At 43.7% G+C, this 23,520-nt stretch overlaps 1 protein-coding gene across 5 annotated transcripts in view; it reads right to left on the reverse strand.

The window, feature by feature from the left end:
- Positions 1 to 1,848: 1,848 nt before the first annotated feature.
- The window catches only part of LOC146360338 (L-threonine 3-dehydrogenase, mitochondrial-like), a 35,658-nt gene continuing 13,986 nt past the window's right edge, over positions 1,849 to 23,520 (reverse strand). The window contains exons 1-9 of one of the 5 annotated variants that reach the window (XM_084829373.1): positions 19,688 to 19,751; positions 14,770 to 14,965; positions 13,153 to 13,195; positions 12,719 to 12,789; positions 10,200 to 10,349; positions 9,923 to 10,095; positions 7,594 to 7,684; positions 6,494 to 6,763; positions 1,849 to 5,519 (exon numbers count right to left, since the gene is read on the reverse strand). In XM_084829373.1, coding sequence (XP_084685499.1) covers positions 5,371 to 5,519; positions 6,494 to 6,763; positions 7,594 to 7,684; positions 9,923 to 10,095; positions 10,200 to 10,349; positions 12,719 to 12,789; positions 13,153 to 13,195; positions 14,770 to 14,953 — 1,131 coding nt within the window. In that variant the 5' untranslated portion in view covers positions 14,954 to 14,965; positions 19,688 to 19,751 and the 3' untranslated portion in view covers positions 1,849 to 5,370. Of the gene's footprint in view, positions 5,520 to 6,493; positions 6,764 to 7,593; positions 7,685 to 9,922; positions 10,096 to 10,199; positions 10,350 to 12,718; positions 12,790 to 13,152; positions 13,196 to 14,769; positions 14,966 to 15,176; positions 15,391 to 16,512; positions 16,534 to 19,687; positions 19,752 to 23,520 lie in introns of those variants that run through there. The other 4 variants (XM_084829374.1, XM_084829376.1, XM_084829375.1 and 1 more) reach the window with 4 other exon arrangements.

A 23,520-nucleotide genomic window follows, 5' to 3' on the forward strand; every position in this document is an offset into this window, starting at 1 on the left:
CGAAGTCGATAAGCACTTGCATGTCCCGTTGAGTGCACTCCGTTGAGTGGGACTGTTAAGCGTGTATTTAAATCTGCTCCAGCAGAAGTGATCCATGTGCAAAAGTGGTGTTTTGTATATATAGCTGATCATTCCCACCTGCTTTCTGATACTTCCAAAAGCATTAAACTGGCTGAACGCATCTTTTGATGTTCACAGGGCCACTAGTTTTTAATACGTGACTAATTGCCAATGACTACAGCTTTACTGTTTCAGTGGGTTTATTTTGCTTATTCAATGAAATCAGCATCAAAGAGTCACCCTAAGTCTTTTGATTACCCTGTTTGGAATTTTTGAACGTATGTATATTGTCGGTGGCTTAGTGGTTAAGACGCTGAACTGCAGACTGGAAGGTCGGCAGGTCAGCAGTTCGAGACCAGAGTGCTGCATGACAGAGTGAGCTCCTGTCTTCAGTCCCAGCTTCTGCCAACGTAGCAGTTCGAAAGCAAGAAATTGCAAGCAGATAAATAGGTACTGCCTCGGCGGGAAAGGTAACAGCAAGCTTCGGCTATCGGGCGGTATAGAAATAAATAAATAAATAAAAAATAAACAGCGTTCCGTGCACCTCGGTGTTCAGTTATGCCGGCCACATGACCACGGAAGTGTCTTCGGACAGCGCTGGCTCTTCGGCTTAGAAACGGGGATGAGCACCGCACCCTAGAGTCGGACACGACTGGTTGGGGACACCTTTTCCTTTTTATATTGTCAACAAGTTCTTATTCCATTTAATGCATTGCCTTATTTATGGTATATCAACTTAAATGAAATAACCTGTTAAATTTCAGTGCTATGCTAACTGATTTATAATATCTCCTCACAGTGGAGGACATGCTGAACAACTTAAGCATATCCAGTAAATCATTTTGATGGAACAGGAAAAGAGGAAGTTATACAACAATGGAACCAGTTACCTATGGAGGTGGTGGGCTCTCCCACACTGGAGGCATTCAGGATGAGGCTGGACAGCCATCTGTCAGGGATGCTCTGACTTGGATTCCTGCACTGAGCAGGGGGTTGGACTCGATGGCCTTGTAGGCCCCTTCCAACCCTATTCTATGCCTGCTCGAGGACTGAAATCTGTTGGAGGGGCCCTCCTCTGTGTCCCATCAGTGTGAGACATACTATAGTGGGACATGGGAGAGGACCTTCTCTGCTGTGGCACCCCTGTTATGGAATGCCCTTGCCTTGGAGGCCCAATTGGTGCAGACACTGGTTTCATTTCAGCGCCAAGTAAAAACATGGCTTTTTACCAAAGCCTTTGAGGGTTAATTGGATTCCCTACGTTTGTACACTGTTTTTAGATTTTAAATTGGTTGTCAGCTAGCTTAATGATTTAATATGTTTTTAGCTGTTTAAATTAGTTGTTTTACACTGTTTCAGTTGATTTTATCTGTATGCTGCCCTGAGATCCTAATGATATAGGGCAGGATAGAAATGCTTTAAAGAATAAAATAGAACCAAACATGCTGATGAAGTCTATTTAAGCAGCTTCACACTGGAGTATCCCTTTGAAGCTTTTATAGCACGGTGACCTTCAGGTTCTCTGAAAGGTTCTCCCCTGCACTTTTGAACGTTGCTATTTTTGGTATCTGCTTTTGGCCCATTTATTTTTCTGTGTAGAGAGAGACTGACCCATTTCTCCAGTGAAGACAGCACTGGTGGCAAGCAACTCCACTCAGCACTCATGTGGGAAATCAGCCTTCCCCAACCTAGCACCCCCCAGATGTGTTGAACTGCAACTCCCATCATTCCCAGCCAGCATGATAGGGAAGGTTATGATAGGTAAATCAGATTAACACAAAGATCTTTGCATTCAGGATTTAATTTAAATAGCCATTATGACTTACAATTCAGGGGGTGGGGAAAGAAGATAAAATCCTAAAAATCTCCTCTTTGTTCAACTGACATAACAGATATGGTAGCCAAACAGTCTGGCTTACTCTTATTCCAAAGTACCCATTCCTGTCCAAACAGTTGCAAATCTGAAACTCTGCAGCCTGAACCAGGCGGACAATCTTAGGAACAAAGTCGCACTGAACTTGGGGTGGGTGGGTGGAGTGACAGCCTGATGGGTTTACTCAGAAGTCAGTAAACAATATTTTACTGAGAAAGCACATTCTTGAAGTGTCTTAGTATTAACAGTAACTAAATCTACAGCCCAAACCCTTTTACCAAAGTTACGCCAAGTTTGACATAGGACTAATGTGTGGGAACTGGAAGAGGCCCTAAAATGTATGGATTGAAATAAGGGGTTGTATCCAATGGCAGTCTAACACACATTGAAATGAATGCAGGTTATCTACTCTAAGTAGGACCAACATTGGAAACAACCCTAGCTTTGCAGGACCAGCTTATTTGGTAGCTACAGCAGTGATCAAAAGCGCAAATTCTCTCAGAACTGTAATTATAATAGGCATCATGTGTGGGCAACACACATACTATATTTCAGCTTATGTACTGGAGATGTATGCACAATCCTGTAACAAAAATGAAAAATAAGAGATGCAGTCTGCACTTTGAGAGTTTTGAGGGGTGCGGAGGAAAGAGGCACCATTACATCTCTGAGACAGACGATGAACATACAAACCCTCCTGGATCAGGCCAAAAGGTTCATGTAGACCAGCCTCCTGCTCCCCAATGGGGCTGAGTAGGTGCCTTCTGAAAGCCCACAAGTAGGACATGGGTGCAATAGACCCCTCCCGCTGTTTCACACTGCCTCAATAGCCTTCAGTCCCTGCAACAGGTCAAGTACCTGTCAGTGTTGAAGTGAAATAGGATCACCCAAAAGTGAGGTTCTGGTTTCTACCTAGTTGGGGGACTCCCTATGTGTACAGTAATGTGTCTATAAATGAAGAGAAATAACTTTAACTCCTTATGAAAACCAGCCATGTGAGCTTCTAGGACCCCTCAATTTGCAAGGCATTAGGAACATGCAGGGCAGAGATATACAAGAGCAACACATCTCGTTGCCTGGAGTGGGAACTTCTGGATTCACACTGAATTTCTGTATTTGCTGTAATTCATGTTTTCTTTTTGTTGGGTGAAGGGGAGGATACATTAATGCCCAAACATAGCTACAATAAAAGCCTGGTTTTCTTCATTGTTTTCTATAGGCAGTTCACACTTCTACCCTGGGAAAGACAGTAAAGGAATCAGAAGTTGGGCAGATTGTGTGAGTCCATAAATGAAGTTATGATTGCAGGCAGTTGTACTATGGAATGTTGAAGGTGTCCCGTTAAGAGCGTGCGCGCACACACACACACACACACACACGAAGGTGATGGAGGAAAGTGCAGGACAAAGGGAATTTGGCTGGCATGAGTCACTAACAGCTAATAGTGTCCTAGAGGTAAGCACTCGGCTTGGTAAAGAAAGAGAATGGATACTGTGAGATCAAGACATCCTCCCCATGATATACTCCCCCTCCCCTGCCATATAGCAATAAAGTGTTCAGATTCAATCCTGGTAGCCAGTTCTGCTTCTGAGCCCTTTAGCATATATAGCACAGTGTGGAAAAGCAGGGGTAGGGGGAGAACTCGGATCATGGAAATTATCCATGTGGAAGAAACAATGCATTTCTTGACTTGGTGCAAAGGAAAATCATCAAGACCTAAGAAATTCAAAGTAAGAACATAGTTTTATCGAATAGAAAAACAGACAGTACAATCGTCATGTGATGGGGCAGAACAACCATCATTAGCATCTCCATTTTGTTTCTGTTGAGAAGGGGAATGAACTGGAGTTCAAGTATTTGTTCAGGCACCTCTTCCCAAGTCTTCAGGCACATTCATGTAGATGTTAAAACAGCACGGGGAACAAAATTGGACCTTCCACAGACAAAACTGAAATTCCACAGGGCAGATCTGATGGAGAGGAACAGTGTTCTCCTAACACAACTCTCTGGCATCTTCCTGAAAGGTACGAGTGGGACCACTGCAGCCCAGTGCCTCAAATAAGCCTACACAAATAGACCGAAATACCACAACTGACTGGTACTGAAAAATGCTCAGGGAGTTGCCAAGGGAATTTCAGCCTCAAACTATATTGACAGGGATCAAGATGATCTTATCATCCACGAGTGCCTAGAACTGGTCTGCACTGCAGGCTCAGTCACCTTATCCCAAAGAGTAACTGGTCTCTATTTTGCAAGGGTACATGGATCTAACATTGACTTTACATTTGAACACCAAGATCAAGCTAACTGAAAGGTTGGCCAGATGGACTTGTTCCTGAGATACAGGGAGTCACCCTTCTTAAGAGGCGCTTGGACTCTCCACTTCCATTGCCGTAGCTCTTTCCTGCTACTTACTTGGTTGCCTGGTGCTGCAGACTTAGGTGCCATGTTTCCTTGCAAGAATGTACATGTGCATTGACTTAGGAAATATGGCACCTTGCAGCCACAAATAGTCAAGCAGTGATCTGCACTGCAAGAGGAGGTGTGTGTGGGGGTCCCACCTCCATGAACTGAGTAACATCATGCAAATTCAAGCAAGGCTGGCTGAAAATAAACCAGTTTTTTAAAAAAGAAATGGTTTCATATTATGAAATATGGGAGGATCCTAATGGACAGGGAGATTACAAATAAGATAACTTTAAGATTTAGTTCTTGACTTTGGGGGGAATTGTGTATCAAACTGGAAATATGCACTTCCTCCTGTTTTCCAGGAATATGCAAGACTAGGAATTTTGAGAGAATTTTAGTTGTTCATCAAGAGTGGAAGGAGATGTCACAACAGAAATACAGAGTTTGCAACCCTGTGCATGTCCCTCAAATGCTAATGCAGGGCCATGCACATTTGTGAGGGAGAAATAGTTGGTGGAAGAAGGGTTAAGAAGCACTCCTTTCCCCTGCAGATTCTCTCCTTGACACCCCTCCCTCCCCCAGACCTTCAATTCTTGTTAGCCCAGGAAATTCAGGGGTGGGGCCTACATCTAGTTCTCCCCTTCACGCCATCAAGTAAAGGGCTAAAACCTTGTCTCTTCCATCTCACATCAAGTAGGAAGAGACTGTACCCCATATAAAGGACTGGAATTTAGGGGAAACAAGTTAAAACATGTGAGAGAATAGTGATTTCTTGAAAGACCCAGTAGCTAGACAATTTCCAGAAGTGCCTTTAAACTTATTCTCAGTGTATATATGTGTATGAATGCATCGGCTACTTTGTCAAACAGGAATAAAGGTGAAATGAGAAACCAACAAGCCTCCCCAGAGCTCTTGCAGAAAGCACCCCAAATGCTGTAATGTTTCAAGACTCAGAAGCTGAAGAACTTTCAGTGGTCTTGCCCAGGTTCTGTCAGCTAATCACTCTAGGCTGCATCAGATCAGGACAGTCAGTTGACCTGGGCGACCCTGGAAATGGAGCGGACAGAGCCAAGGAAGTTGAACATTGTGTTCACCAGGTCTGGAAGATCATAATCATGTTTCCATCCCCAATCTTGGCGAGCGTTGCTATCATCGAAAATCATTGGCCAACTGTCAGCTATGGCGATGAGAAAGACAAAAACACAGGTACCGTCATAAGCAAGTTTCTCGTAAATGGATATTTAAGTTTCAAGCCCAATGGCTTCTTTCCCACCCCACCCCCTTTTTAAGGAACAGCAGCTTTAGGAAGGGGCAGTTTCCAAAGAGCAAAGCAGCAGGGAGGGAGGGGATACATGAAATTCTTTCCCCGACCAGTATACTGGAAAAGGAAATCTCCCACTACAGGTTCCCCCTCATATGGGGCTCTATACATTTATTTAAGGTATCTGTATGGACATCTGTGAGGGTAAACATGCATTTGGAAACTAGCCACTACCACCCCATTTGAAAGTCACCCCTATGTGAAACTTTTGGGTAGAAAAAGCAGCTAAGGCTCGCGCTCTCTCTCTCACACACACACACACACACACACACACACTTACTTGTGCATGCACACTTCCTACAATGTGTGGCTTGGCCTTAAGTGAAGTGCCTTTACTGGCATGAACTCCTGAGTACAACAGAAGGGTCTGACATATCTTTAGTCATTCCTGGTTCTCCAAGAGCAGGGTTTTTTTTTAGCATTCCTATTGCAACAGCCCTCTGCAGATTACTCCCACCCCCACCCCGCTCTTCCCAGAAGGCAGGCCAAAGCTACACAACTCTGACCACACACGTTTATGAAGATGCTGCATAGCAGATCAGACTGCACCAATTTGTAGCAACTCACTAGCCGGGAGTATTTTCCAGGCTTAGCCTTACTACCCAAGCTCCACTCCTACTCATCAACTTCTAAGAAACGGACACATCCACCATGCTTTGGCATAAAGCCCTGCCTCTGGACTGTGCTATTCATACGCAAAGGAACAAAATGATGGAGCTCAGAAGCACACGTTGACCCAATGCTGTCTTTCACCTACACCCACCTATTTCAATACACAGCTACAGGATGAAAACACACAAGGCAGTGAAAAACCAAAACCAGGTACTAACCGATGGCTTGTCTGACAGCATCCACACTGTAGGCAACTTCAAGCTCCGGAATATGCTTCTGGACCTCCTGAACGAGCTCCTCAGGAGTAAAACTCATGGCACTGATGTTGTAAGTTCTCATGCTCAGCTGCTTGGCAGGTGCTTCCATGACCTCTAGGGTAGCTCTCAGGCAGTCATCAATGTACATCATTGGGAGACGGGTGTCTGGTTTAAGGTTGCACTTGAACTTGCTGGTCTTTATAGCATCATGGAAGATTTGGACCGCATAGTCTGGAATAAAAGAAAATTTAACACTGTCACCACGTGCTTCAGTTCAGTTTATATAGTATTGGCTGAAAATGCAGTCATGCTTAAAAAGCAGGCTACCAAAATGTACTAACAAAAGATAAACAGAAGAACAGATGATTCAAGGTTTAGCTTAACATGTCTCATGTGGAAAGACTAAAAGGGGGTCGGGTTTATTTGGCCTGTAAAGGGAAGACCTTGAAAGAGAGACAAGGTATCGGTAACAAAGAAGATGGTCTTAAGTAGGATGGCCAAGCTACATGTTATTCATGCTTTTTAAAAAAGAACTGGAGCCTCATGCTGGCTCTGCCCATCAACTCTTCCCCCATGTAAAAGCAGCTGCACCATGCAATCTCTCTGCTGTTGAGAACTCCAAGGACTTCCCCACGAACAAGCAGAAGCTGGAAAGGATGGAAATTGCACACAGTGAAGGAGGAGCAGCTGAAAATCTCTCCCCTCAGTGTTCATCTCCCCTTTTGCCTGAGAAGAGAGGGTCATTTTTCCCAAATAGTTGGGAAGGAGAGAACATAGAACGTCAGCTGCAAGAGAAAAATAAGGGGTGATAAACTATGGCTGGAGAAGCAGACAGCAGCTCCTTCACTATAATCATGATTTCTGTCCCCTCCAGCTTGCTCTGGCCTGTGAGCAGGAAAGCCTTCAGAATTTCAGAGCTCTCTGCCACGGAAAGTGCAATGAGCAGCCATAATCTTAAGCAGAGCTCTCAATTTCTCCATTAGTTTCACCTTTATATTTTATAGGCTAAATGAATCTCAAGCTGACAGGAATTTAAAGTCGCACTGCATTTGCTCCCTTACCAGTTGTTCCCCCACCAGGCTGGGAATCAGCTGAGATAATGCCAGGGTACCTCAGGCACCGGAAGTCCAACCCATACCTATAATGGTAATACTAAAAAAGGTGGGGGGGAGAGAGAAAAAGATACCACTCAGTTATTAGCAATTCTGGCTACATGTGGAGAATCAAGTCTGAGATAGAATACCATTAAAATGTATTGGTAATATAAAAGTAAGTGTGTACTTTCGAAAGTAATACCCACTTGTGAACAGTAAGAGGTCAACCTAACTGCTACTTTGTACATTGGGTTTTCTGTGGGCAGTCTATAGCCATCAGTAGCTCCAAAGAAGTTATGACTTCAGTTATTCACAATTAGACGTGTCAGCTTACAAATATAAGACTGGAGGATTGAAAAGGTCAAATCTTGATAGGTCACATACGAACACTACTGGCTCTCATTCGATCATAGTTATCAGCCAATGATATTGCAGATATTGAGGCAATCGAAGGCCATTGGTCAAAGGGTCTTGACTGAAACTGTGTAAGAGGGGCACTTCCAATCTATCAGTTGGAGCACTATGGAGACAGCAGCTGTAAAAAACAAGCCTTGGAAGAGACAGAAGATGAGCCGAGACCACTGAAAGCAGAATCTCAGAACTAGCCAGAAAGATGAGCCGAGACCACTGAAAGCAGAATCTCAGAACTAGCCAGAAAGATGAGCCGAGACCACTGAAAGCAGAATCTCAGAACTAGCCAGGAGCGGAAGACTCTAGAGGTAGTTCTCCAGGATAGCTTCTGGCCAGGGTGACAGCAGCTGGCCTCAGGAAGCTTTCAGAGGAGGCAACTCTTAATTTCATCCTCTTCCCCAAGTTCCAGACCAGGAGGAAGCCTTTAGGGGAAGCTGAAAACAGCCTGTCAGAAAAAGGTTGCAAGTCTCAAGAAGCTGAGGGTCTATCATGAGTGACAGCTAAGAGACTCTATATAGCCCTGTATCCTTTCAGTGAGTCCAGGACCAGAGGAAGGACTTCAGTTCTTGACCTCTTTGTCATCCTAGAAGAGCTAACTGAAGCAGAGTTAAGGAGAAGGTAACTGGCATATGAGTTTTATTTTGGGAAATGAACTTAAGGTGCAATCTTATGCATGTTTAGACAGAAAAAATTCCTACAACTTTCAGTATTCCCCAGCCAGCTATCTGTAAACATGCATAGGACTGCGCCTTCAGTGAAGTATACAAATAGCTTCCTTGAAGTGACAGTAAAAATTTCATGTTATCTACGTTTCAATAGTTACTTTACATCTCATATAATATTTATACATTAAAAGTAAACAAGATTTAATAGATGTTTTTCTTTTGAGTAACTCTTTGTCTGTTCACCCCATGCTTAAAGAATACCCCAGAACTGTAAACACTGATGGTGTTTTAAGGAGAAGGTTTTATAAGGAAGTTTATAGTGACAGCTGAATTTAAGAAATGAGGCACTAAAGTGAATTCATAATACAGTCTGAGGAAGGTTTGCTCAAGAATTGAAATCCTCCCTCTGGTCCTGGGCTCACTGACAGGATACTCCACAACTTGGGATGGTTTGGTGGGATAAAACTCAGAGACAGGACACCAAATGTGAAAAACGCTGCCTAAGGGGGCAATCCTATGCATGTTTGGACAGAGGAAAAAGCCTACAACTCCCAGTATGCCCCAGCCAGCATGACTGGCTGGGGCATGCTGGGAGTTGTAGGCTTTTTCCTCTGTCCAAACATGCATAGGATTGTGCCCTAAGTGAGGTTTGAGAGATTCCACTTTTGGTGTCAGTGCAAGGATTTAAGTAAACCGTATTTTCCACATGGCTTTTAAAAATGCAATCTGAGCATCAGTCTGATGTTAAACAGTAATGAGAAGAGAGAACATTCTAACACATATACTGGCAGCACCTCCAGAACTAATCAATGTGTTGTGTCAAGACTGAGGAAAGCTTATAAATCTGCTCGTCTTCTAAGGCACCGCAAGACTTTGCTGTTTAAGTTATTTCTCTTAATTGAAACATACCTGCAAAGGCTAAAGTAACAAAGAGTGCCAGTCCAGATTCCTCTGGAGAAACAAGACAATGTTCCCCAGCGGATGACAAATGTTCACTTGGGCATTATGCTTTTAGCCTAACGTTTCATTGGTACATAAAATTCAAAAGCAAGTTTAAGTCGTTAATTTAAGCAATGTTAGGTCCCCCTTTTAAAGATGTGTTTAGCAATATACTTTAACAGCATTTGCTCTGTCCACTTCGCCAGAGAACTGGGCCAGACAAATACGCATGAAAGAGGAAGCTGCTTGTTGAAGCACCATATTGAAAGGACAGTTCTTACTTCTCCCATGAGTTCAGCATGAACCTTGGAAACACCATAGATTGTCCTTGGCCTTTGGATGCAGAGGTCAGGAGTTGGGTTCCTAGGGGAGGTGGGTCCAAAAGCGCCAATTGTGCTCGGGACAAAGAGTCGCAGGCTGTGCTCAGCAGCAATATCAAGAATGTTGTGCAATCCTGGGAACAGCAAACAGTGTTATCAGACTTGAAACCAAAACATTAAGCTCTTGAGGGGAGGCAGAAACAGCTAATCAAATGATACTGAGTAAGTTGACATCTACCAGTGATATTCACAGATCTTGCCAATGGAACGTTGGCTTCTCCAACAGCACTGAGCAAAGCACTATAATGGAACAGCCATGTAATTCGGTTGTTCACCACTATCTCACGAAGATTCTTGTAGTCCAAGATGTCAGAGTAGATGAAAGGGCCTATGGAGGAGAAAGTGTAAATCAAACACAGGCATGATGAAGACAAGTCAGGAAACCCTACAAACTGGGATTGTATCTGTCTTTCCGACAGGAATACATTGGCTGAATCAGAACTGCCATGTTCCTTGCTAACCACTGCATCTGTAACAAAGTGCATACAGATGTATGGAATGTGCTCCTTTCATATACTTACAGAATAATCTATTAGAAACAGGTACAAAACTGCTGTGAGCATGGTGTGTATGTCCATGCTACTGATCATGCACACTAATTTACAGATGGTCTGCACACTTTGGGGTGACTGTCATGGACATCTACTGCAGCAGGGCAATGCTACATTTGGGACTAATTGCAGTTTATGCCAAGCACAGTTTGAAGCACTATGAAAATCTGTAAAACTGGTTTCACCACAGACCATGGCAGGATTATAAAAAAATGAATCACTTGCAACAACAGCATCTCCACCTCTCTGAAAAGCTATGGATTATTCAGAGTGCAGAAGGCTCAGAGACCCAGATCTTATTTTATGTAAGCATGTTGCTTCCTTGGGGTACCAACCTGGAGAATCTCAAATTATGCTTTTTGCTTTGACTGGCTTGCTTCTGAACCAAAAGAGAATGTTGCCAAGGCACACCACTTAGGCCAGATTTAAACAGAATATCCGGTATATAAGGGAAACAATCTGCAGCATTCCACGCAGCAGATGTCTTGTTTAGACTGGTCACTTCATCTAGGTGTCCAGTGCACAAACACTCAAGGAATCAATGGCTTGGGCAAGCACCACACTGGCTTGACAATGCTGCATGAAGAGCAGCTGAAGGACTAGTTTAAAAAAATGCAGCTGCATGCAGGGAAAGCTGCATGGGTTTTTCTCACATGCGGGCTGTCATATTCAAAGTTGAGCCTCACTATGATATGGGTCAACATACCCTGATCTAGGCCAGATAATAGCTTTTGAAAGGCAAGAGGATGATTGAAGCATTGCTTCCCCTCAGCATACACATTCATCTGTCCCACCATTGTTTCCTGTCAAACAGGTTTTGCATGTTTTTGAAGTACTGCAAATATGGACAAAGGCAATAATGGGATGAATGCTACCTTCAACTCTATTGCCTCCAGACCAGAAAAGCAGCCCATCACATCACAGCCTCCTTAGCACAAGACTAATTAAACAATGCATACAACACGCATGGGCAGCCTGAGACCCTCAGCTGCTCTCTGTATGGCCTGCAGAGCCAGTGATCTTCCTCAGAACTGCTGGAGGGGGCGAAGTTAAAGCCCCCCCACCCCGCATCAAGATTGCTGTTTTCCCATTACTAATGGCAGTAGGGAAAACCAATCTTGCCTGCATCAGGCTTCAACCTCGCTCCTCACAGTAATCCCTGCAGGTAAGATAGCTGGGAGGGGTGAGGTTAAAGCCCCTCTCTCTGCCCTACGATCATGTGAGTGTGTCTACTGGCCCCACCCACTCATGCAGTTCCCAAAGGGGCCAATGTGGCTCCCAACCCTGCAAAACGTTGCCCAATCCTGGTATACAACATTACATTTGCTGTTCTTGTTTCCTTTGGTTGGTTCACCATTTATGTTTACACAGAAATAAAGAACCAAATCAACTGCCAACATCAGCACACATCCAACAAAATGAAAAGGTTGAGTGACGATTTGAAAGTCCTTATACTATTCTTTCAAGAAGCTAAATGCCTAAAGCCACATAAGAGCTACATTAACATTAGACTTTGCTAACCTACAGTCAGATGAATCAGAAGGAAGAAAAGGCATACCATGTAACTAAATTTAGAGACCAAAAGGACCAAGACAAGAAGCCTGTTGTTGTTCAGTCGTTCAGTCGTGTCCGACTCTTCGTGACCCCATGGACCATAGCACACCAGGCCTTCCTGTCCTCCGCTCTCTCCTGGAGCGTGCTCAAGCCCATATTCATTGCATTGGTGATGCTATCTAGCCATCTCATCCTCTGCCAAGAAGCCTACTCAGACGTTATTGGATTCCCAGGATTGGCTACAGGGAGAAATGCCCTCCCTTGGACTCCTTTCACCAAGCGACTGAACCTGCTTTACTTTACCCACTTCAGTGTCTCAGAGCCTGGGGACACCCTGTGTCCAACTGAAATGGGAGACTCAGTGGTACTTGAAGGTGGTCCCAGTGCCCTGCATGGCAAGAGCAGCAGGGAGAAGGAGCTCACAAGCCTGAAGCACACGCATTCCAAGGACAAAGGTGAGAGTTAACATCCCAGAAAGCTTAAGCCTTACAAAGGAAAAGTTCCTTTGTAGATAAGGACTAGCTAGAACTGCTAGAATGGTGTGTATGTGTGTGCGCATGTATGGGACACTCATTATAATCTGGTCACTTACCACTATGGAAGACATTATCAGGGGGCTTTCTAATATCGGAAAGGATGACATTGTTCTTTCCAAAGCGTTTTCTAGAGGAGACAGCACAGTTAGTCTCAGACCAGTTCTTTCACATTGATTTTAAACTAGAACCTTTGTTTTGCACAGGGCTCCCTGAGCAGAGCTAGTTTTGCTATGAGATGCAGCTTCTAGCCCAAAGTTTCTGCACTACGAAAGAACGATGTTGCCACTTCCTTCCCCCACACCCCAGCCAAAGACATCAGCTAGCTATTAATTCCTATGATGAACCCAGATGAGTCTGGCCATAGCTCATTTGTACCTTTTAGCCGCAAGTAAACAGCTAAACAGGTAAATCATGGGAAATCTTGGCCTATATCTTAAAAATACACCAGCACTCCTTATTGTAAATAGAAGTAACAAGAATTATAGCTTACCTCAAGAGTTTAGCAAGTCCTACTCCAAGCTGGCCTAGTCCCCCTAAAATGCAATATTAAATACTTATAATACCTAAAATGTTATAACACCTAAACAAACTAAAAAGAAATGTTGTTCTAAGATATTGGGATGGTAAACTACATATATAACTCCTTTCGAAGAAGCCACTGAAGCAGATGGATTGGGGTGCTGCCTTTCATTAAAGACTTCCACAGAAAAGCTTAGTAGGTTGTCTGGACCATTAGGAACATTTCAGGTATAAGATCCTGGATGAAGGATGATGAACTATCTTATTTATTCAGTGGAGCTATAGGCTGCCTTTCAGGGCCATGACTTCACAAGCAGCATACACAAAAGCAAGGTAATCATAGATCTTAATGATACCATGATTCCAATAAATAAAAAACTGCTCAGAATCACAAAGCCAGATACACAAAAATACTCTCAAGGAAAGACAGCCTGGAGGAGGTATGTTTAAGGCCCTTTTGAAAGCCTATACTGTAGGGGCCAAGCACAATTCATTCAGAAAGGTATCTTGAAGTGATGTCTTCAAACTACACTTCTACAGCCAACAACAAAATGTGTTCAGACCAAAGCTGTGAATTTGCCCTCAAGAAAATGCACTGTGAGCACTATGCCTGTTGCTGTTCCAAGTGGGATTGGCTCTTCCAGCCACCACTTACAATAGCAATTTTTAAACTATCCATTACCTATCAAGACAATTATTTGGGAGCCCCTCCCTTTGATCCAGCAAGGGACAGTGTTGGCAGAAAGGTAAGGTAATGAGTGAGAAGACAATGAAATTCTCTATTTTAAATAGAAAGCACTGTTATTTGAGCTTGAACAGAAATGGACTATAAGCTGGTCAGAGTACCATCCCTTCTCTCTAGATGCCAAATAGCTACTTTACAAGTGGCAAATATCCATTTCTTCTAGGAATCTGGCTCAAGAGAAAAGTGGTAGATGATACACAGTAGCCAGCTAGACACTCTTTTTACAAAGTTGCTTTGTTATCTGAGCTGGTGTGGGCAGAAGGTAGATTGGGATCTACTGATAGATCCCTGGATGATTTTCAGCAGATCAGCAGAGATCCCTGACTCCTAATAGCCCAGCTGGAACAAAGCCTTTCACCTTTAAATTAGATTGCTGAAAAAGAATGCCGGGGAGGGGGGAGAAGCAGGAGTGGAGTTTTATGTAAAAGGAGTTGTGATCAGTACCAGAACCAAGCTCACAAGTTCCTGGGCTGAGCATGTGCTCAGAGGCATCCTGTTCCTCAATTCTGAGTGTATGTCTGCCCTACCTGGCTCTGGTTGATGGACCTCAGGTTTCTTATACAAAATAAATTAGATCCCACAAGCCAGTAGTCTTCTCAGCCCTGGTCCAGAACTACCATTGAAGCAATGGCCCTGCTTTCTAATGATGGTCTGGGATAAGGGGGAGGGATGGGTCAATGCATGCAAAGAGGTGGGCTCCAAGATCTTTCACTGCCTCCTAAACCCACTGTTACCATAAACCAGAAGAAAATCAATATACATGGCTGATACAGGTAGTAACAAGGAAATTCTAACACCACACAGGAAATAAGCATCAAAGTAGTACCTAAATAGCAGACTGACCTGTAATTAACACCCGTGGATAGTTGGTTTCCGAGAAAGATACTGAATGGAAGCTGGCATCTGAATTTACCTGCCGGGGTGAGAAACCAAGACACCTAACTGGCACGACAGCAACTTGACAGCCACAGCCGGGTTTCTGCAACACCTGCCACACAGCTTGGCTTAAGGTCCTGATGGCTGGCATTTTTCAAGAGTGCTGGAAGAAAATGGAAAGCATTACGGTTACTAATAAGATGTTCCACCAACAGAGTCTGTTCAGGCAGAGCCGATACCTGAACTGCTAATGAATTGCCAACACATCTCATTAGCTACAATGAAGCGGCATCCTGCTCTCTCAGAGGTAGAGCACGTGCTTTGCATACAAAACACCTCTGGCATTTCCAGTTAGGGATGGGAAAGACACCTGCCTGAAACCCAGGAGAGATGCTGCCAGCCAGTGTAGACGGTCCTAAGCTCGACGGACCAATAATCTAATTTAATATAAGGCACTCACATCAGGTTCCTAGGCACTCACATCTTTGGCATTTTGCTGCCTGGCTGGGACATGGCTGGATCAACACAGAGCCAGTAATGGAAGTTCTCAGCAAAAAAATTATCTGTCCTAATCATACTGTTTGCTTTAGGAGTCTCCTTAGTGAAAGTGTTTATATAGAGCTAGTATGCAATTATGCCAGTCAGCCTGGCATGCACTGCAGGCAATTCCCAGAGTTCAGAGCCATTCTACAAGCCTGCCAATTGTTTCCCCCATCCCTGGTGCAGAAGTTAAGGGGTGTAGAGCCAGCTCAAGGCAGAAAACCTAAATGGCAAAGCCCTCTCAATATATTAACACAGCAACCAGTCCAGAAATTCTCCTATGTTAGCCTTATTAAAGTGAATAGGTGCTGTGGAAGAGCGTCATCTTTCAGGGATCACATGAAGTTCATATCCCGCTTTTCAACTTAATGACGTCACATCTCATCAAACTTCACACATTCTACCTTAAATGCAGTTACATTTGATTTGACTGCAGGAAAACCTTGCACGATTGTATGACCAGAAAGAAGAGACTGATATCAATGAAGATTTATTACAACACTACATTCAGTAAAGATCACATAACTGCTACACCTGTGGGAACAACTTATATCTCTATCATAAATTTCTGCTGTTTCTCAGAAAAGTTTTGAAACACACAATACTTTATTATTCGCCATGCCAGTTGATTTATTCCCAGTGCTGCAAGTCTTTGGAGCAAGCCAGAACTAACAAGGTTCTAGCTACACCTGTTCGTTGTAAATCTAATACAGGGGCTAAGGAGTCCGTCTGCAGACTCAAGCTACTGATGAAGTTAGAGAACCTCTCTCACAACTACACAGTGCCAGACGGGGGAATACCCTCACTACAGCATGGAAGCAATCTTCCTGTAGATACCCCGAAACTAGAATTCTGGGCAGCACAATTATGGTTTAATATACCCACAAAAGTGATAAAAGGTACTTAGTCGAATTTAGTTTTCATGAAGATCAGCAATAGTGCTAACTGTTAGCCCTTGCAGGAAAATGGTATCTGTGCCCAATTACTAAAATTCTGCTGACAGCTGCATTCTGACCTTGTCCTATTAATACTTGGCATCTTGGAGAATAAACCAAACAGAAAGACAGAAAAGTCAAAACAATACAGAAGTGATTTTAACCGGTACAGGAGTCTTCCTTTCCCCTCCCCCAGATTGAGGAATGATGCAACATGTTCTCTGTCTCAGCTTACCTTCCTTTCTGCCAGAGGCTTGGCAAAGCAAAAGGGAGTGATATTTATGGGGCACAGCCTCTCTGCTAAGCCAATGAGAGCTCTCAAGGGAGTGGGAGTTGTCTTCTACATAGAAAAGGGTGTGGGCAGACATGAGCTCAGTACATGATGGACACACATCGCTGTCCAGTTTGTTTAATTTAAAAATAGCGCAACCACAAAACGCGCACAGGCTTCTGACGGCAACAAAAGCAACAAGAGTGCTGTTTTTCTAGTGCTGGGCATACTTGCCTGGGACACTGGGTTTATACTTTATTTTCTCTTTTCCCTGCTTAGGGGGAGGCTAAACTAACACATGCCTATTGGCTGCCATTAAAACAGCCACAGCAGTAGTTTGAAGTGATGTTCCTTCTAATCTCCACAAAGTCAAGTGCTATTGGCTCAATTTTTAAAAAAAGTTAAGATAAAAACTCTGTGATACTTCAAACCACACAGCTGGAGAGAACAAAAAGCCACCAATGCTTATCCACTACTGAAAATCAAGATTCACCAGTAACATGCATGCGCACCTCCCCACACACAAACCCCTCAAGCAAATGACCTACAAAACAGACATAGCTTAAGGATGTGAGTTATGCCATGTTACAAGAAAATTCATATGAGAAATTCACATGCAGATTGCTAGCACAGGAAAAAGACACTCTTGCTAACAAATAGTTCTGGCACAATTCTAAGCATAAACAAAGAGTCTTGTGGCACCTTAAAGCCTAACAAATTACTTTTTCATAAGCTTTTGTAGACTTTAGCCCACTCCATTAAACGCTTGTTACTGTTGTTCAGTCATTAAGTCATGTCCGACTCTTTGTGAGCCCATGGACCATAGCACGCCAGGCCTTCCTGCCCTCCGCTATCTGCCGGAGTGTGCTCAAGTTCATATTCATTGCATCGGTGATGCTATCTAGCCATCTCATCCTCTGCCGCCCCCTTCTCCTTTTGCCTTCAGTCTTTCCCAGCATCAGGGTCTTTTCCAGAGAGTTTTCTCTTCGCATTAGGTGGCCAAAATATTGGAGCTTCAGCTTCAGTATCTGTCCTTCCAATGAGCACTCAGGGTTGATTTCCTTTAGGATGGACTGATCTGACCTCCTTGCAGTCCAGGGGACTCGTAAGAGTCTTCTCCAGCACCACAGTTCGAAAGCATCAATTCTTCGGCGCTCAGCCTTCCTTATAGTCCAGCTCTCACAGCCATACATTACTACTGGGAAAACCATAGCTTTGATTATGCGGACCTTTGTCGGCAAGGTGATGTCTCTGCTTCTGACTATGCTGTCTAGGTTTGCCATAGCTTTCCTCCCAAGGAGCAAGCGTCTTTTAATTTCATGGCTACAGTCACCGTCTGCGGTGATCTTGGAGCCCAAGAAAATAAAATCTGTCACTGCTTCCATTTCTTCCCCTTCTATATGCCAGGAAGTGATGGGGCCAAATGCCATGATCTTAGTGTGTGTGTGTGTGTGTTAAAGCTTATGCCAGTATAAATTTGTTAGTCTTTAAGGTCTCACAATACTGTTATTTTTGCTGCAATGGACAAGGCTACCCCTCTGGAAATTCTAAACATGTTTACTTGGAACTAAATTCTCTTGCATTCTGTGGGATGTCAGCACAAGCCTCTCCGAGAACATGACTCAGCACCCTCCAACATTCACTTGGGCTCCCAATATACCTCCACAGTCATTTGTTATACAAATTATATGTAGCATCCCTTTTTCCTTGTAGGTATTGTTCTATGCAGGGCTGGAAAAATATATCTGCTTATTAGGAACCAGCATTAATTTCCCCCGTCCTAGTCATACAGCAAGACACTAGGCATTATTTGTTGATTCCGTAGCATTTGCTGTGTACAAGACTAGGATGGCTTTTTTACACTTTGTATTTAAATTCACCAGCACAATCTCATCTGTCAGAATCCTGAAACACACGTAGTTGCAACTGTACCCATTTTAAAGATGTTTAACTGATACTAGTTGTGTCTTGCCTCAAAGGCAAAACTAAAAAGGAAGGTTTACAAGGGAGCACCAAAATACAAAACTACCAGCTGTTATGAAACCATGTATAAATACTGGTGTGGGTTCTTGTTACTTTAAGATGAAATATACCCAGTGTGTGAAAACAACCATGTTGTCAATATCTTTAACAAAAGTGGCTGATAGCAGCAACAAAGAGGCCCTTATGTTTAGAGTACATCAGTATTATTAACATTGCACTCATAGACTGCAGGAAATATTAGAGATTTGTAATAAGGAACTGCAAAGACAAATCTATGCAAGTGACATTGCCGGCAGATAGCTAATAAAAATTAATCTCTGGCTGTAATGTATGCCATCACCAGGACTAGCAGGGTAACCTGGGCAACCACATTAACACATGCAAAACATGTTCATGAACTGGCAGGCCTATGGCTCTTATCAGTATCAACAGAACTATTTATGGAGAGTTAATGACCCTTTAAAACATGGTGATAAGGGACTCTGTGGCTTTGGTTTCTAGGACAGGAAGTTCTTTGAGGCTCCACCACCACATTAAAATAAGAGAACACTTGGGTTAAGGTAAAAAGGATGGAAACTAAACTAACCCACTACTTGAGTATGTTACTATTAACACAATATGGTTTCTCAAAAGCAGCCTTAACTGGGGAGCCATATAATAGGACTGAAGTAAACATCATTCACCACACTTCAAAAAAGAAGCGAGCTTAATGATGCCACTTTCATTTTGAAGGACCATCAGCTGACTTGCCACCACTCTGGACAGGGCCCCCATGCTGGCTTCCCGCCAAAGGTCACTCCCCCCCCCCCGCAATATTTGCCCCTAAAGGTCCTCTGTTTGTAGTAATCAGCACCCTTGGGGACGAAGAGTAGTAAGGAAGTGTCAGGGTTCCACCATTGACTTGGACCCCCTGAGCAACTCCTTAGGACCTCTTGCCTCTTAAGAGTCCCACCTTCCTTCTTTTACCTTCACCTTTCCAATAATGTGGGGTTTAGGCTGTAGGTATGGGGTGACTGACACTCTAGACACAGGGTTTAACCACAACAGTTTACCAGTAAATTAAGGCAAGCAAATTACAACTAAAAGTATTTCCACAAGTGAGTGATACAAAAGGCATTAAGAGAAAATAAAAGTTGCAAAATGCAAATTCCTTTACCCTAGCTGTACTTGGATTCCCCCAGGCTGCTTCTTTCTGCTCCCTCTTCAGGCTCAGGCTCCCCAACAATCTCTGGCTTCCTTGCTCTCTTTATATACTCTCTTCCCTCAAAACCAAAAGTACTGCTTCAATTCCAAGAAATGAACTTAAGTGGGGTAATGAAACAGAAACTTAAATGGGAAAGTAAAACTACCCCTCGGGGGGTACCCCCTCCCTACAAAAAACAGGAGGCTTCTAGGCCTGACCTTTTTTTTTTTTTTTTTTGCTTCTGTAGGCCTCAAACCTTCACAAGAGGACACAACTTTGTGTGAAAATAGTGCAGGGCTCTAATCCAAATCAGGGACACCACACTGTATTAAGGCCCACCACCTTCTTTTTCTTCAAAGTGGCAGTGTTAAAACACCCTTTTGAAAGAAGTGCTATTAGTATGTGTTTGGTCTTTAGAAGACTCAAGCATTTGCAGCTTCTGATTCCAGCCAACAAACTGAAGAAACAGGAGATGGAATCATCAATCTACTGTAACTCTTTGTAGCCACCGATGCACTTAACAGCTGCTCATTTACAGATTCCAAAATTCATATTAGGGCAATACCTTTAACAGCTAACCCAACGGTCACAAAATACTGTGCACGCTTTTCTGTTAAGATGGTAAACAAAGCAAAAGTGGGGGGGAGATAAAAGCTGGCTGGTGTTTAAATCATGGTGCTTGCGTTTAGTCACAGTCTTAATATGGAATGTGGGAGGTTACCGCAGACATTCAAATTTGGCTCTAATAGAATCATAGAATGATAGAATAGTAGGGCTGGAAGGGGCCTACAAGGCCATCGAGTCCAACCCCCTGCTCAATGCAGGAATCCAAGTCAGAGCATCCCTGACAAATGGCTGTCCAGCCTCATCTTGAAGGCCTCCAGTGTGGGAGAGCCCACCACCTCCCCAGGTAATTGGTTCCATTGTCGTATTGCTCTTACAGTCAGGACGTTTTTCCTGATGTTCAGCCGGAATCTGGCTTCCTGTCACTTGAGCCCATTATTCCGTGTCCTGCACTCTGGGATGATCAAGAAGAGATCCTGGCCTTCTTCTCTGTGACAACCTTTCAAGTACTTGAAGAGTGCTATCCTATCTCCCCTCAGTCTTCTCTTCTCAAGGCTAAACATGCCAAATTCTTTCAGTCTCTCAACATAGGGCTTTGTTTCCAGTCCCCTGATCATCATTGTTGCCCTCCTCTGAACCCTCTCCAGTTTGTCTGCATCCTTCTTAAAGTGTGGTGCCCAGAACTGGACACAGTACTCCAGATGAGGCCTAACCAGTGCTGAGTAGAGGGGAACTAGTACTTCCCGGGATTTGGAAGCGATGCTTCTATGAATGCAGCCCAAAATAGCATTGGCCTTTTTTGCAGCCACATCACATTGTTGGCTCATATTCAGCTTGTGATCGACAACAATTCCAAGATCCTTCTCGCTTGTAGTGTGGTTGAGCCACGTATCCCCCATCTTGTAACTGTGCATTTTGTTTCTTTTTCCTAGGTGCAGAACTTGGCATTTGTCCCTATTAAATGTCATTCTGTTGTTTTCTGCCCAGCGCTCCAGTCTATCCAGATCACTTTGAATTTTGTCTGTCTTCCAAAGTATTAACTATCCCTCCCAATTTTGTGTCATCTGCAAATTTGATCAGCATTCCCTGCACCTCCTCCTCCAAGTCATTCATAAAAATGTTGAAGAGCACTGGGCCCAGGACTGAGCCCTGCGGTACCCCACTCGTTACCTCTCCCCAGTTTGAGAAGGTCCCATTGAGAAGCACTCTTTGAGTCCGATTCTGTAGCCAACTGTGGATCCACTGGATCGTTGTTTCATCTAGCCAACTTTGAGCTAGTTTGCTCATCAGGATATCATGGGGTACTTTGTCGAAAGCTTTGCTGAAGTCGAGGTATATGATGTCTACAGCATTCCCACGGTCTACAAGGGAGGTTACTTGATCAAAAAATGAGATCAGATTTGTCTGGCAGGACTCGTTTTTGACAAATCCATGTTGGCTTCGAGTAATCACAGCATTGTTGTCAAGGTGCTTCCAGATGGATTGCTTTATGATCTGCTCCAGAATTTTCCCAGGGATTGATGTCAGACTGACTGGTCTGTAGTTCCCAGGTTCCTCCTTTTTACCCTTTTTGGAGATAGGGACAACATTAGCCCTCCTCCAGTCATCTGGCACTTCACCCGTCCTCCATGTTTTCTCAAAGAGAACAGACAGCGGTTCTGAGAGTTCTTCTGCCAGTTCCTTTATGACTCTAGGATGCAGTTCATCTGGCCCTGGAGATTTGAACTCATTCAAAGTAATGAGGTGTTCCTTGACCATATGCCTATCGATCTCAAGCTGCAATCCTGCCCCTTCAGCCTGTACTTTGCCTTTGCCAGGGGGGTCATAGACTCTCTTTTGGGAGAAGACTGAGCCAAAGTAGGAATTGAGCACCTCTGCCTTTTCTTTGTCATCTGTTATCGTTTTGCCATCCTGATTTAATAGCTGAACCACCATTTCTTTCCTCTGTCATTTACTAGGCATGTAGCTGAAGAAAGCTTTTTTGTTGTTTTTAACATCCCTTGCTAACCTCAGCTCATTCTCAGCTTTAGCCTTCCTGACGCCATCCCTGCAATTCTGTGCTATCCGCCTGTACTCTTCCTTTGTTACTTGGCCTTCTTTCCACTTCTTATATGTGTCCTTTTTTGTTTTCAGGTCATCCCTAAGCTTATTGTGAAGCCACATTGGCTTCTTCTGTTGTCTTCCACCTTTTCTTCTTGTTGGAATTGTGTGTAATTGTGCCTTGAGAATTTCCTTTTTTAAAACCTCCCACCCATCTTGGACTCCTTTTCTCGCTAGCATTGCATGCCATGGGACCTTACTGATCATTGTTCTGAGTTTATGAAAATCAGCTTTCCTAAAATCCAGGGTACGCGTTTGACTACACTCGGATTTTGCTTCCCTTAGAACCAAGAACTCAAGTACAACATGGTCGCTTTCCCCCAGAGTTCCTGTAACTGCTACTTTATCCACTAAGTCATCTCTGTTGGTTAGGATCAAGTCAAGGATAGCTGATCCTCTAGTTCCTTCCTCTACTTTCTGTAGGAGGAAGTTATCCGCCACACAAGTCAGGAATTTCCTGGAGGGGCCATGTTTTGCAGAATTTGTCTCCCAACAAATATCGGGGAAATTGAAGTCCCCCATTACTACTACATCATGCTTCCTTAAAACATTGGCTATTTGCTTTTCAAAAGTTTCATCCTTGTCTTCTCCTTGATTGGGTGGTCGGTAGTAGACTCCGACCACCAGGTTCCTTTTATTCTTTGCTCCATTTATTTCAACCCAGATGCTCTCGATGGGGCTACCAAGCTCCTCCTCCTGTATTTCTGTGCAGAGATATTTTTCACATACAGTGCAACCCCACCTCCCTTTCTGTTCCTCCTGTTCTTTTTGAACAAGTTATATCCTTCAATTGCTGTATTCCAGTCATGAGAGTCATCCCACCAAGTCTCAGTTATACCTATCAGGTCATAATTTCCCTCTTGTATTAAGAGTTCAAGTTCATTCTGTTTGTTTCCCATACTCTGGGCATTAGTATATAGACATCGAAGACCATGTGCTTCATAGTCTGGCTTTCTTCCTACATGTGTCTGAAGACTGTTATTGGGCGCTATCAGAGCTGTTCTCTCCATTGCAGTGCATGCGCCTATGTCCATCGTTACCCCCAACATTACATCTCCCTTCCCCGTAGGATTCAGTTTAAAGCCCTCCTGATGAAGTTCTTCATGCTGTGGCCAAACACATTCTTCCCATCCTTTGTGAGG

The sequence above is a fragment of the Heloderma suspectum genome, chromosome 1 (assembly GCF_057233095.1).
Source record: "Heloderma suspectum isolate Gila_16-S chromosome 1, 16-S_ref, whole genome shotgun sequence".
Lineage (NCBI taxonomy): Eukaryota > Metazoa > Chordata > Lepidosauria > Squamata > Helodermatidae > Heloderma > Heloderma suspectum.